General features: G+C 40.9%; 1 protein-coding gene and 1 long non-coding RNA gene across 6 annotated transcripts in view; one reads left to right on the top strand and one right to left on the bottom strand.

Annotated features, from left to right (window-relative positions):
- Nucleotides 1–4,734: 4,734 nt before the first annotated feature.
- The window catches only part of PPP2R3A (protein phosphatase 2 regulatory subunit B''alpha), a 33,881-nt gene continuing 24,618 nt past the window's right edge, over nt 4,735–13,997 (bottom strand). For 4 of the 5 annotated variants that reach the window (XR_014565060.1, XR_014565061.1, XR_014565062.1 and 1 more), the window contains 4 exons: nt 13,332–13,450; nt 10,774–10,880; nt 6,634–9,464; nt 4,735–6,222 (listed from right to left, as the gene is read on the bottom strand). Coding sequence is in view for 1 of the 5 variants with exons in the window: in XM_083741790.1 (XP_083597916.1) it covers nt 9,368–9,464; nt 10,774–10,880; nt 13,332–13,450 (323 nt within the window). In the remaining 4 variants the exon portion in view is untranslated. Of the gene's footprint in view, nt 6,223–6,633; nt 9,465–10,773; nt 10,881–13,331; nt 13,451–13,997 lie in introns of those variants that run through there. The other variant, XM_083741790.1, reaches the window with a different exon arrangement.
- LOC310846026 lies at nt 9,426–13,426 on the top strand. The gene is made up of 2 exons (XR_014565095.1): nt 9,426–9,549; nt 13,288–13,426. It is a non-coding gene; the product is annotated as an uncharacterized lncRNA (long non-coding RNA).

Here is a 13,997-nt window from a genome sequence, read left to right as displayed (position 1 = left end):
TCTTCTACACTGCCAACATTCTTAAACTGTGTATTAAAAATTGAGCTGATTAATAAATGCCATTTTTTAATTTTTATTTTGTTAAACTACCCAGGGAAACAATTTGATACCATTTAATACTCTGAATACTTGGTTTCTAAAGGAGACTTTTTGTTTCATTTCATTAAAAGTTGTTTTGTTAATTTCCTGCAGCTTCAAAAATTTAATAAAGCAATGGGGATAACTCATGTTGGTAATAAGAGGACTGTCAAATCAATGATCTTGCATCCCTATGCTTAGGTGCCATTTTTTCTATGTTGCTTCCTAGATTGCTTTAGCAAAGAGGTGCTTCTATAGTCATTTGCCAGAAGGAACAAGAGGATCCCTTTGGGCTGCTTTGCATATACATTATCTTCCTTTTTTTAAAAAAAAGTTGGTTGAAAAATAGTGTTTGTAAAGTACAACACAAGTGTTTTTCCCGTAATAAAAAACACTTGCACTGCACTACAGAAATTACTGCCTCGTAGGAAAATTACTAAAACCCGAGCATAGAGTCAAATGAAGAAGGCAGAAAAAGGCACTTTGGAGCAGCTGTGAGCACTTGAACAGATTTTTAATTCTGGATTTATGTATCGGACCAGGTTTGTGTGATCCCAAAAGAAGTCCAATTGTGCAGAAATCAAGATTCAGGACAGGCAAAAGAATGTACCTCTTTACGCAGCACACAGTACAGGATGTAGCCAGGCTTTAAAAGAGGTTTATACGAATTCATGAACGATAAGGTCATCAGCGACTATTTATGTTCTCCCTCCATTTCAGGCACTGCTTTTGAGTACCAGTTGCTTGGATACCCAGGTAGGGAGAATGCTGTTACGCTGTCATGGCCCTCTGATTGGCCACTTTGTGAAAATAGGCTGCTGGACGAGATGGGTTTTTTGTTTGATCCAACAGGCATTTATATTAATATGCTCTTACCTAATATATTGTAAATACTTCAAAATCAGAAAGGGTACTACATAGGCATTATAGATGGTAGCCGAATCTCACTCTTGAAGAAGAGTCGCTGCTACATTCCTAATTGCTCAAAAGCAGCACACCTGCTACCCATTGCTATCTGAGCTGTAGATCCAGGAGACATATTCCATGGTGCAATTTTTTCTCTAGGGCAGTGTAACCTACTTCCCCTGCTTGAGCCAAGACTTTTCACTGATGAAATTGAAGAAATTTAATAATTAAAAATACAACAGGGTGTTGCTAATATATTGGCATTTCACTCCAAGCTAACATCATTTTACCCAACCACTGTACATAAATAGCAGGGAGGGCAAGAAAGAAATCTTAGATTAGGCTACGAGTGATTATGACAACAGTTGCTCTGAGCATGCTTCAGTAGGTAAAAACAACCATCTCAAAGCAGTGCCAATTCCGTTAGGTTCTTTGATGGTCTGTGATGCTGAGAGATGCTATAGTCCAGTGTAAATGGAACTGTTTAGTCATACAGGAATAAACCTGGATGAGCCTTGGTGTCACATAACGCTCCTCTTGCAGCACAGCCACAAGGAGATGTGAAGCATCTGCTTCCATTTTTAATCTCTGGTCTGTTATATCCATCAAGGACAAACTGCTTAATTTCTGGTTTCTTAAAACAAGCCAGGGTCACACCATGGTTTCTTATCCTGGCTTGTTCCAAGAAACCGTAGTTTAACCACAGTTCCCAGGTCTGTCATAACAAGAAACTCCAGTTAATTTAAACCTGGAAGCCTTGCTTATAAAGTCCTTTATCATAGCATCTGCAGTTAAAGGGACACGGGTGGCACTGTGGGTTAAACTACAGAGCCTAGGGCTTGCCGATCAGAAGGTCAGCGGTTTGAATCCCTGCGATGGGGTGAGCTCCCGTTGCTCGGTCCCTGCTCCTGCCAACCTATCAGTTTGACAGCACGTCAAAGTGCAAGTAGATAAATAGGTACCGCTCCAGCGGGAAGGTAAACGGTGTTTCCATGTGCAGCTCTGGTTCGCCAGAAGCGGCTTAGTCATGCTGGCCACATGACCCGGAAGCTGTACGCTGGCTCCCTCGGCCAATAAAGCAAGATGAGCACCGCAACTCCAGAGTCGGTTATGACTGGAACTAATGGTCAGGGGTCCCTTTACCTTTTTATCTGCAGTTAATGGTGCAGTCACAGGCAGTAATCCAACTTGACCAGATTTATAGAGCAATTCTTTACGTGCTTATTTGGGAAGTGCTTACCGGTGGTATGCAACTAAGTTTTATGGACCTAACCTAGAATGTTCATTAATTTCAATGAGTCTACCCTAAGCAAAACATAGTTGAATACCTTCCAGAAAGGAAGAATAGTATAATAAACATCTTTATTAATTTTCAGAAAACTTAAGTGACAATATGACCTCACATAAATATCAAAATGAAAATATAAATGAAAACAATAATGACAATGATAATAACCCCCCCAATTTACATTCAAACATGTAATTAACCCTCTGATATTGCATATCTCAGGTACGGGGAAGCACAAAAGGAAATCGGTAAGTACAACCGAGCAACTACAACAGAGCAAGCAGTATCACAATCAAGGTAACGGTCTGATTATTTTTCCTCTTCACATGTTCAACAGTCCAACAACAGAGTCTTGTAGAGATTTTCACGACTGTAGACAAACCGTCAAAGTATAGAACCCAGAGATGAGTGTATGCCAAAGGAGGGGAGTAACTTTATTCTACTTCATAAACAATTTTAAAAATCCCTTTTGACCTCTCCACACTAACTGTCTGGGTCAGTTTTTCTAGAAGTACAATTTGCCTGATTTGGTACCAATGCTCAGTATTTACCTCTTTCAAATCCTTCCGGTGTCTAGCCACATGAGATCTGGCTGCCACTAATAAATGGCTAACAATTGTTTCCATTATAAGTGTAAGTATTGGCCTGGAAGGCCAATTGTGGCATGAGATGAACCCACTGGCCTGTGATGAAACTAAGTTCCTGAAACACTTGCACCCAAAATTCCTGCACCTCTTAACAGTTCCATTACAATTGGAGGCAAGTGCCCATATGTCAACTCCAACTTAGAGGGGAAGTCTGGGTACGTGTAAGATAATCTCCTTAAATACTATCAATGGAGAAGTTTTAATTATGCCTTCCTAGCAGTTGCTGCCAGGTATTTAAAGGGGACCTTAGACTACAATGTATTACAGTCCTCTTGATTATGATGTTAAGGTCATGTTTCCACAGTTGATTTTTTTAAAAAAGATATTTAATAGTGTACAAACTGTAAAAAGAAACACTTTAAAATCTGGTACACAATATTTTTAAATACCAATGAACAGCATCAATTGCCATTTTTATATATTGGATACAGTATCTCTCATCGCTATTAGACTATCAAACAGCTTTTGCTCAAATTGCATGAGCTGGCAAGTAGCACTCTTTCTTGACTGCCAGTTTCATAAGGAATTAATATTTGAAATGCCGATGAAATCATGGGAGATAACTTCGGTATTAACAACCCTGCCCTATGCTTCCAGACTCTGAACACTGCCATAATAAAATGATTTATGATCTAGAAAAGTGAGTGCAATTTATGCTTTCAGGAAGGAGGGATTTTAATTGGGATTCCTTTTGCTATGGTCTTTGAACTAACACAACGAATGCTGTTTTATTCTAATTTATGTTAATTCACCCAATAACCTGGCTCTCTAGTTGGGCTCACTGTTTCATTCTGTCTTCTAAAATAAAAGACTGATACCACATTTCTTATTTGGTTCACCTCATAATAAATCTCAACATTAAAGGCATCCCTTCCTGAGCTGGTTTAAATAAAATGGATTTCCTAATCAATGGCAACTGCTGAACCAAAGATTTTTTTTTTCCTTTGCCATTTCTGAAGCTGCTTCTTGGGGACCCAAACTGGCAGGGTTTGAAAGAAATACAATAATGTTTTAAAAAATAAGCATCATGACTCCCATTAGACAGTCCATGATACTAAGATTGATTCTTCCCCATCTAACTACATGTTTATTAATTTGTTGTCACACGTTCCCATAACTGACTTTCTATAACTTAGATTCCTTGTAATATATATTCCCAAATACCAAATCTTAAGAGTGACACAGCAGAATCTGAAACACTGAGGGAACAGCTCTCCGAATCTTGGGCATATGTACCTCCAGCTTATTAAAATTAACTTGGAACCCATTCACTTCCTCAGAAGTGTGAAGCTCTTTTTAAAAGCTGTGCCACCACATTTAACAACTAAGAGGTGGTCAGACTTACGTATATCACTGGCACACATGCCTAACAAATAAGAAGTATTCCAAATATTGACTCCTTTGATATCAGGGCTGCTTTGAGAAATGGCATTCAATGTATTAACTTGTGTATTGCAATCCTATGCATGTTTATTTTAATTTTGCTCCAGATGATTGGCATTAATGTTTTATACTAATAGCAATCTGTGTGTGACCAAAGTGAAACTGACAAAAAGCATGCAATTCAAAAAAAATCTTACATAATCAAGTTGAAATTGATTGGATTTGGCACAAAGACCAGACTACACACCAGTCCAGATTGGGTTGCTCATTTGCTATCCTGTAGCCTTGCTCTTATTCCAACTGATTAAATGTGGTAGTAAATTATGTACCGTACAACGTCACTTATTTCAGAATCCATTCTAAAACTTATTTCTGTTTCTGAGATACAGCACATTAATTCCTATCTTGTGGGGGGAAATTAATGAGACTCACTATTTTTAAAAATATTTTTAATTGCAAAAAGGAAATACAAAGGAAAATAGCTAAGGCAAAGCCTTGCCCAGCACAAGTAATCCTCGGACAACTGTGTCAAACAAGTTTCACAACTTTTTTTTGTACATCTTAGTTCCTGCAAACCTTAACACATAACAACAAAGCATGTTAAAATACACGAATAAACATTAATTACAAGCATTTCTCCAAATTATTTAGTGTTTATAGTCTCTGTGACCTTCATTAAAAAATATTTTTGCATAGACTTCACATATTGTGATACTCAAAGATATTCTTAGACCCAAGAGTTATTTTGGCATTGTGGATGAACTTTTTGGTCTTTTAAGGCTATATATTTTAAGCTACACGCAAGATGCTCTTGGAGCGATCTTGGGAGAGCTTTTGTGTTAAATCCAGACAGTTTTGTCCAATTTTACAAAAAACCACTCTTACCAATGAACCTGATACTCGGCTCAGCTCTGTGCCTTCTGCACAATACTGCCTCTCAGTGGCGGCCCAAATAAAGTAGAAAAATCAGTTACAGAGTGCGTGAGGCACCTCCAAAACATGAACACTGCTTAAAACCTTGATACCAATTGCAGCATTCATTTTTAGTAACCATGTTTCTCTCTCATTCCACTTTAACCAGTGGAAGACAGACTTTGTCCCAATAGGCATTAAAGGACATGCATCACCAAACAAGTATTGCTTGAGCAGTTTATTGAAAGGAATTTCTGCAGTATAGCAGACTGAATTATACTAACCCCTTTCATATGAGGTAGGTGTTATTATTTCTACTCTTCAGACAACAAATCCGATATACAGCATTAAGAGCAGATAAAAACAAAACGTTCAAAATTTGACTAAAAAAAACCTTTACAGACTGTTGTCCAAAAGGTATTTTTGCACGCGTGCAAAAGTTCAACAAGCTTTTACTAGTGGTGCATAGCAGGTGCTTTGCAGAACTGGGAATAAAACATAGGGAGTCTAGCTCCTAGTTATGCTCCAATTAGGCTACAAGTATTCCATAAGAACATTTATTTATTTTTACAATACAGAAAATTTTACAGTGTTTTTGAATACAAATTTGCATACAGTTGACCTGTCGACACATCATTCCTATTCAAATGTAGTACTAAATGTAAGTGGAAACCTAACGGATTACCACTTATAAAATTATTCACTAAAGTTATCTGCATATCTACACTATTGGCTTCAAGTGAAATGATGCTAATAATTGCCTCTGCCATTTATGGCAAGTAAGATATGGCAGCTCAAGTTAACCTTTTCCCCCAAAAATTGAAAATAAGCATAATTGTGTTTAGCTAAAGTAGTATGCATAATTTAAAAAAGGGGTGCCTCTAGAGCACCAGCATAGCAGAACAAAAGTTTAAATGAGTTAGCAATGGTGTGAAATAGATCCTGGTAACACCAAGGAAACACTTTATGCGAAGCCTATGCTTATTTAAGATGCTATGTTTGGATTCTCTAGAGCAGGGGTGTCAAACTCAAATTCATCGGGGGCCGCATCAGCAGTTTGGTCACCCTCAAAGGGCCGGTTGTATCTGTAGGACTTACAGTACAGGAGAGAAGGGTTCAGGCAGCCGTTGGATCTGTCACATCACAGGATGGCATGCGCTCAATATAAAAACAAGTGGAGGTTTCCTGAATGCATGTAAAGTGGAGGTTTCCTGTGTAGAACGGCCGGTGCCACTAGAGGGCAGACGTTCTCTGGCTTGTAGGCTGCCGCGCATGCGCTGAAGAGGCGGCTTTCTTGTGTCAAAAAAAAAAGCGAGAATAAAAGGTGAAAGCTGGCGGCCGGCGGCGGCTACACGGGCCACATGACAAGGTCTGGCGGGCTGGATTCGGCCCCGCGGGCCTTGTGTTTGACACCCGTGCTCTAGAGAATATAGTTATTCACCCAAACTACATGGCGTGGGTGGAGGAGGGTTGACACATATTGACACATTAAACCATTCCTGATTGGAATTGTAACAGGAGTGCAGTAAACCTTTCCAAACAGCAGACCAGTCTAGAAACTTGCATGAGACTAGTCTAAAATGTTGTTCAGTACGCAGCTGCGTTGGGAGGCTGGACGTCGCAGGTGCAGCATGACAATAACCACTCTAATGTGGAATAATGCTAACTTAAAATAGTTGCTCAAAAATAATGGTGAAATCATAGTGTCAGTTCCACTAAAAATATTTTTTTAAAAAGTTGCATTTTACCAACTCCTTTCTCTTTAATATGTAATAGTATATATAAAACCAACTGATGTACTAATGAAGAATTGGATGGAATCAAACGTTTGGATAAAATCTTGTGAACTGTAAAGCTAGCACAAATGCTATGAGATAAAATCTAATACTCTGGGGGAAATGAGCTGTGAACTGAATATTTCTTCCAAAAACTCAGAATTATGGGATCCTCCAATTTTCCTAAAATTACACCCCCCCCCAAAAAAAAATAATCAGTGTGAATATAAATGGTATAGATGACATGGAAATGAAAACATTTTCTGTCTTTTATCTTTATCATCAGCAGTCTTTTTAAAAAGTGATAAATCCCATACTTTATCATTTGCACCATTTATCAGACTGTAAATCAAGGGGTTTTCATTCTAGAACCCTTCTTATAAGCTCTGTTGCTAATACGTGGTCTGAAATTAAAACTTGATTGAGGTTATTTGTTTATTTAAAATATATATTTATTGAAAACCAGCTTAAAAAATGTTAATTTATTGTTATTACAGAGAGCACCACAAACCTCTGACCAAAAACTTCCACTTCTCTAATTCCAACTACACCCGGTTTTGCTTAAGTAATTAGTAGTGCGGAAAAAGCGCTCTGCACAAGAACATGCCTTATGCTGAATCAGATCATTGGTCCATCTGGCTCAGAACTGTCTGGCAGCAGTTTTCCATGTTTTTACATGGAATTCTTTCCCAGCCCTGCTTGGGGATGCCAGAGACTCAACCTGGGACCTTTTGCATGCAAAGCATGTGCTCAGTCACTGCACCTGGCACTTCCATAAAATGGTGTATATGTGTATGCATGCGTACAGATAAAGAACACAGGGTAAAGTACAGGCCCCCTTCTGTTTGTGACCAAGGCAAATCACAGAGATGAACCTCAGAGCTCTCACACAGTTAGCGAGAGTCATACTCCTGCATCCACAATCCAGACAGATGCTCAAATACACTCTTCCAGATTGTTATTATACAATGCAGTATTCACGCTCCAGGACTGGCACTGAAATTAGGTTCCAAAACTCTAGTACAATATTAACCTATAGCAGAGGAAGTTAAATTTGGTATGTTGGCATTTCTTAAATTTGATTTTGTATCTGAAAAAAGTGCAAACAATTTCCTATAATTCAATGCATGATTATTCCTATTATTTTAACACATTTTATTATAGAATTAAGACAAAATCAAGTTCAATACCAAAGTATCCAAACTTACAATCCATACTGTTTAGCCTGCACAAACTATATTCATATTAAATGGGTTTGAACCAAGGCAATGCTTTTAAGTCTGGGATGCAAATCTCAGTGGCTTTCAAAGAAATTTAGTGCCTAATTCTAAAACCTGCTTTAGTGCCACACAACATTCCCCCATTGTGCAAATGAGGGAACACCATAATCTAGAGTTTTAATTTCTAAAGAGCAAGAACCACAAGCGAAGTTTTGGGGCGGTGAGGGTGTCACTGATTTTAATGGAGTTTTCTGAGCTCCAGACAATTTTGCTGCTGTATCAGGGTTTTTGTTTAATATTTGGCAGGGCATATACCCTGCACTTCTCATTCATGAGAGGTTCACACCCTAGATTTTAGTTTTAAAAGCTTAAAAAAAATGGTGAACAATGCAGGAAAGAGCTATTTCCTGCAGCAGTATTTTGCCATGATCTTTCTACAGAGATATGTAGGAGTATTGCATTCGCTAAGATTAAACATGTACGAGGGGCTCTTGTACTTTGTTGGAAAAGCCGTAAGAAAAGGAAAGCTCCTCCTGTGGAGAAAGGCAATTAAGATCAAATAGCCTGGGTTTTTCTAGAATAAACTTTAAAAAACAAACAAACCCAGTAGCTTTATATTGGATTTAAATAAACTCTTGGGACAATCCCCCCCCCCATTCATTGACAATCTTCCTGTGATGCTTATTCAGTGGAGTAATCTGAAAATATTTCTAGAAAAACATGTAGTTTTTGCCACAATTATGTAACAAGGTGAGAAGGAAGCTGAAGGTTCAGTTTCTAAGTATAAAAAGAAGAGAAAAGAATCCATGAGGCAGGAAATAATTTCTTCAACTTGCTTTAAATTCTTTGGTTTTCTACGACCATGGATTCTTTTCAACCCTTTCCATGCTTCGTTGTACAGTGTAGTCTTTCTAGCTTCTCTGCAGTTTCTAAATATGCCTGCGGAAGCCCACCCATATCCACACACATTACCATACTGCTGGAAGTTACCAAACTGCAGAAGCAAGTAATTATTTTTTTTTTAAAAAAAAGATGGTGTTATGGTTTCAAATGTTGGTTATTTTCTCAAGGAAAAGAATGAAGTAATTCCTGAAATGTAAGAACTGAGGACTCTCCCATTTAGTATCAACAGACCTTGGAGACACTTCTTCAATATGCTTAGGTTGATAGATCTGAGATAACTAAGTGATCTGACTTTTCTTCAATTTCAGGTAGTGATAAGAGTTCATCTGTTTCATAGTCGTCATCAAAAGATCTACAAAAAGGAAGAAAGATATTAAGAACGCAGATGGTTTACATGTTTGGTTATAACTGAGGTCTTTTACTTGGATCATTTTTCAGTAAGTAAAACAGCTATAAATCCGAGGTATTTATACAGGTGTAGAGGGCGGAAATGTAAGTAGTGGATCCAAATGGCCATGATTATTCCATTTAAATCTTAAACATATAACATACTAAAGCATTTGGTACCACTGCTTACGAATTTTTCACTTTATCACCTTAATAGGTTTATACATTTTGTAGAAGGCTCAAAACAACATGCAAAAGAAGCCGATTTCTCTGTCCTTATACAGTGGTACCTTGGTTGTCAAACTTAATCAATTCTGTGACTCCGTTTGACTCCTGGAACGGTTCGAAAACCAAGGCGCAGCTTCTGATTGGCTGCAGGAGCTTCCTGCACACAATCGGAAGCCGCGTCAGACGTTTGGTTTCAAAACAATGTTCGCAAACAGGAACACCCTCTTTTGCTGGAGATAATCTCCAGGTATAGGCAAGTGCATCTGTGCTGCTCATTGTGGGAGACTGTTGCCGGGGAGAGGGAGAAATAGGGGTCCCTAAAATGCAGTTTTTTCCAGAGGTATGCTGGACAGAACAGGAAATACAGAACAGGCTTTTTTCAGAGTTTGGCCCTGGAGAAACGTGCTTTCGCTGATGTGAAGGTGCTTCCAGAATAACCATACTACCATAAAACATTGCTTATCTTCACTCAATCTTGCTTACCAAAGCCAACTCCTGAAAGACACATTTTAAGTCATAGCAATTTTCTGTGTCAGTGCCTGGTAGCGTACTATAAACTAAAACATACGGAACGCAAGGCTCTTATCCTTTCTCTGCCAAGGCTGAGTTGCCTCAGGGCATGCTTTTAATATGCCATGGAAGCTTTCATCTACAAAGAGTTAGCAATATGAATTCATCAATAATACACAAATCCTTTGGTTGAAAAAGAGATTGTAACATTTCTGCCAACATAGTTTAGGAACAGTTCAGCTAATTGCTTTGACATTTTGTAGATACAGTAGCAAACAGTATAACTATCAACTAAGGAATGACACCCTAAATGACTATGTCATATGCGTTTATTGTCATAGTCAAACAGGCTTGCAGTGACATTCCAAGATTAGTTATTTAGTAACTCATTTTATTGTTCATAAACATGTTTCTCTGTTTTAAACAGTTTATCTTTTTCATTTTGCTTCACAACAACTTTTCATCTTCAAACATATGAGTTTTGAGGCTTCCAGGAGTAGCAATTATAACCACATTTTGCAGATATTGACACTCACCCTTCTTGTAACTGTTCATTGCCAGACTCTTCAGCAACAAGAATTTCGTACTCTTCAGCAGCATATCTGTCCCAATCAGAGGGTTCAGGACCATCATTCTCAACATCCTAAATAAATATGTGAGAAGGAAACAAGCAAAACTGAACAAACCAAGTCACTTTCACAATATACATATTTGCAATGACTAGGATGCCTTTGAACAAATTCACACACACACACACAGTCTCAGGGCAATGACCATTCACTTTCTAGGTAAACTGAATGGAACCTCATTGCTGTTGGGAAATTCAAACTCTGAAGAGGACAACTACTAAAAACTAGAAATAGAAAAGACAAACAAATTATTTTTCATACGCTATACGCGTACATTTCTTTATACACTTTTAACTTAATGCCTCAGAACACTGGACTGAGGCTTTTTTTGTTTACAGTAGACCATTGACTTCAGAAGGAAATAAAAGCGACATAGTTCTCTTCTGTGAAACTGTATAAACTTGTAATGCAAGGTAGTTACAAATTCTTCACCAATAGTTGTTTTTTAAGCAGGTGAATAAGGATACAGGGGTTGCTATATGAGGGGAAAGGATAAGTTAGCTACCTCTTGTTGTCCCTTCCAGTTCAAAGAGTTCTAATAACATTAGCTATTTAAGCCCGTAAAAGAGATTCTTGTATCCTACTTGATGTTCTAAATTTGTAGACACTATATATCCCATCTAATAATTGTACCTGAATTGGATAAACTTGCCAAAGATCACATTCAAGATAAGTAAAAACAGTCCATGTTTCTGTTCCTTTGAAATATGTACTGAAGAAACTGTTACTGTTACATATAGATTTTACCATTTATGTATGCTGCTCATTTATCAGAATCATTTTAAGTGTTAAGGAAGAATAATGTGCAATATGCGAATGTACAAAGGCCTCATGACACCAAGCAAGCAGGGTTTTAATTATTTAAGTTCTGCTGAAGATGCAGAAATGTCTTGTCATTACTTGTCCTAGTACCTGATCAAAGAATAATATAATGGGATATTACACAACCTTTCCAGATACTAAGCAAATTTAATCAGCTCTTCTCCCTCTTATATTTTCTGGGGTTACTAAGCATACATTTAGGAAAATTTCTGTTCTAAATACATCGTTTTGACCACTGCCACCATATTTCCTAGTACCGTATTTTTCGTCCCATAGGACGCTCCGTCCCATAGGACGCACCTACTTTTTTGGGGGGGAAATAAAGGAAAAAAAAAATTCCTTTATTTTCCCCCCCAAAACCAGGTCGGGGAACAGTGGGATGGCGGTGCTGCGCCTCCCCGCTGTCCCCCGAACTTGTGGGGCTGGCCCATGTCTGCCTGGCGCGAGGGGCGCTCTGCTTCAGGGCGCCCCGCGCGTCGGGCGGCAGGCTACAGTCCGCAGCATGGGGAACCCTCTGTTTCAGGGCGCCCCACGCGCCCCCCGGGTGCGCAGGGCTTGCCAACACCAGCGCGGAGCATGGGGCGTCCTCCGAAGGGCGCCCCGTGCTCCACGCTGCCAGCTGCCGCCCGCAAGCCTTGCGCTCCCGGGGGGAGATCCCCCGGGTGCGCAAGGCTTGCGGACACCTGCGTGGAGCACGGGGCGTCCTCTGGAGGGCGCCCCGTGCTCCGCGCTGCAGGCTGCTGCCCACAAGCCTTGCGCTCCCGGGGGGAGATCCCCCGGGTGCGCAAGGCTGGCCAACACCAGCGCGGAGCACGGGGTGGCCTCCGAAGGGCGCCCCGTGATCCGTGCTGCCGGCTGCCGCCCGCAAGCCTTGCGCTCCCGGGGGGAGATCCCCCGGGTGCGCAAGGCTGGCCAACACCAGCGCGGAGCACGGGGCGGCCTCCAAAGGGCGCCCCGTGCTGCCGGCTTCCGCCCGCAAGCCTTGCGCTCTCGGGGGGAGATCCCCCGGGTGCGCAAGGCTGGCCAACACCAGCGCGGAGCACGGGGCGTCCTCCAAAGGGCGCTGGTGTCGGCAAGCCTTGCGCACCCGGGGGATCCCCCCCGTGAGCGCAAGGCTTGCGGGCGGCAGCCGGCAGCACGGGGTCGCCTCCGAAGGGTGCCCCGTGCTCCGCGCTGCCGCCTGCAAGCCTTCGGCTCCCGGGGGAGATCCCCGGGTGCGCAAGGCTTGCGGACACCTGCGTGGAGCACAGGGCGTCCTCTGGAGGGCGCCCCGTGCTCCGCGCTGCAGGCTGCTGCCCGCAAGCCTTGCGCGTCCTAGCGGACACCTGCGCAAAGCACTGGGCGTCCTCCGGAGGGGGAACTCCCTCCGGGCGTGCAAGGCTTGCGGATAGCTTCCTGGAGCCTGGAGAGCGAGAGACGTCGGTGCGCACCGACGCCTCTCGCTCTCCAGGCTTCAGCGAAAGCCTGCATTCGCCCCATAGGACGCACACACGTTTCCCCTTCATTTTTGGAGGGGAAAAAGTGCCTCTTATAGGGCGAAAAATACGGTAAATTCTTTTGGGAACTTCATGAAAGTATCCATCTCTTGTTCCTTTCCAGAGTAGAACTCTCAGAGCAATCACTATTTTGGAACTGCTTTATACCTTCTGCACAGCAAAGGGATCCCGCTGTTCATTGTCCAAGTACTTTTCCAGGTTAAAGAATGTGTTGTAAAATACATGAGCCATTCTGCATCTTTTCAAGTCTCGCAAAGTTACCCTTCCTGCAAAACCAGAACACATTATTTTATTATCGGTCTAGCAGTTCTCAGTAGGACTGGGGTGTCAAGGCTTCTGGGTTACAGATCATGTGGTAAATAGTATTTAAAGATTTATGAAGAAATGGGAGATGGCCTTTCAGGCCAGATTCACCCATTCTTTTCAGTGATCTATTTTCAACATAGGTTGACATTTTTGTTAACTCAGTTTGAATCAGTATGTACCAGTGGCATGGAAGTGAGATGATGATGAGTTTATATAAGCCCCCCACTTTTTTTTTGCAAATTTGTGCTCAAAAGCAGTTTGCAACAAGATAGTTGCTGTGAACAAAGTTTCCCCTACTGCTTGATCACCAGGAGCAAATTCAAATGTGTTCACCCAAAAAAAGCCAACATATTTTGAAATAAGTTTCTCAAATACTTTTGTGGGCAAGGCCTTTCAAGTGTGCACTGCCTTGATCGGCATCACTATCAGGTCTGTGGGTTAGAGATCACACAGATACATTATGGCTCACCACGAATTTATAACACCATTTGTTATTAGTGGCATTAG

This window comes from Podarcis gaigeae (genome assembly GCF_964106915.1).
Source record: "Podarcis gaigeae genome assembly, chromosome: 5".
Classification (NCBI taxonomy): Eukaryota; Metazoa; Chordata; class Lepidosauria; order Squamata; family Lacertidae; genus Podarcis; species Podarcis gaigeae.
This window is presented reverse-complemented; position numbering and strand designations above follow the sequence as displayed.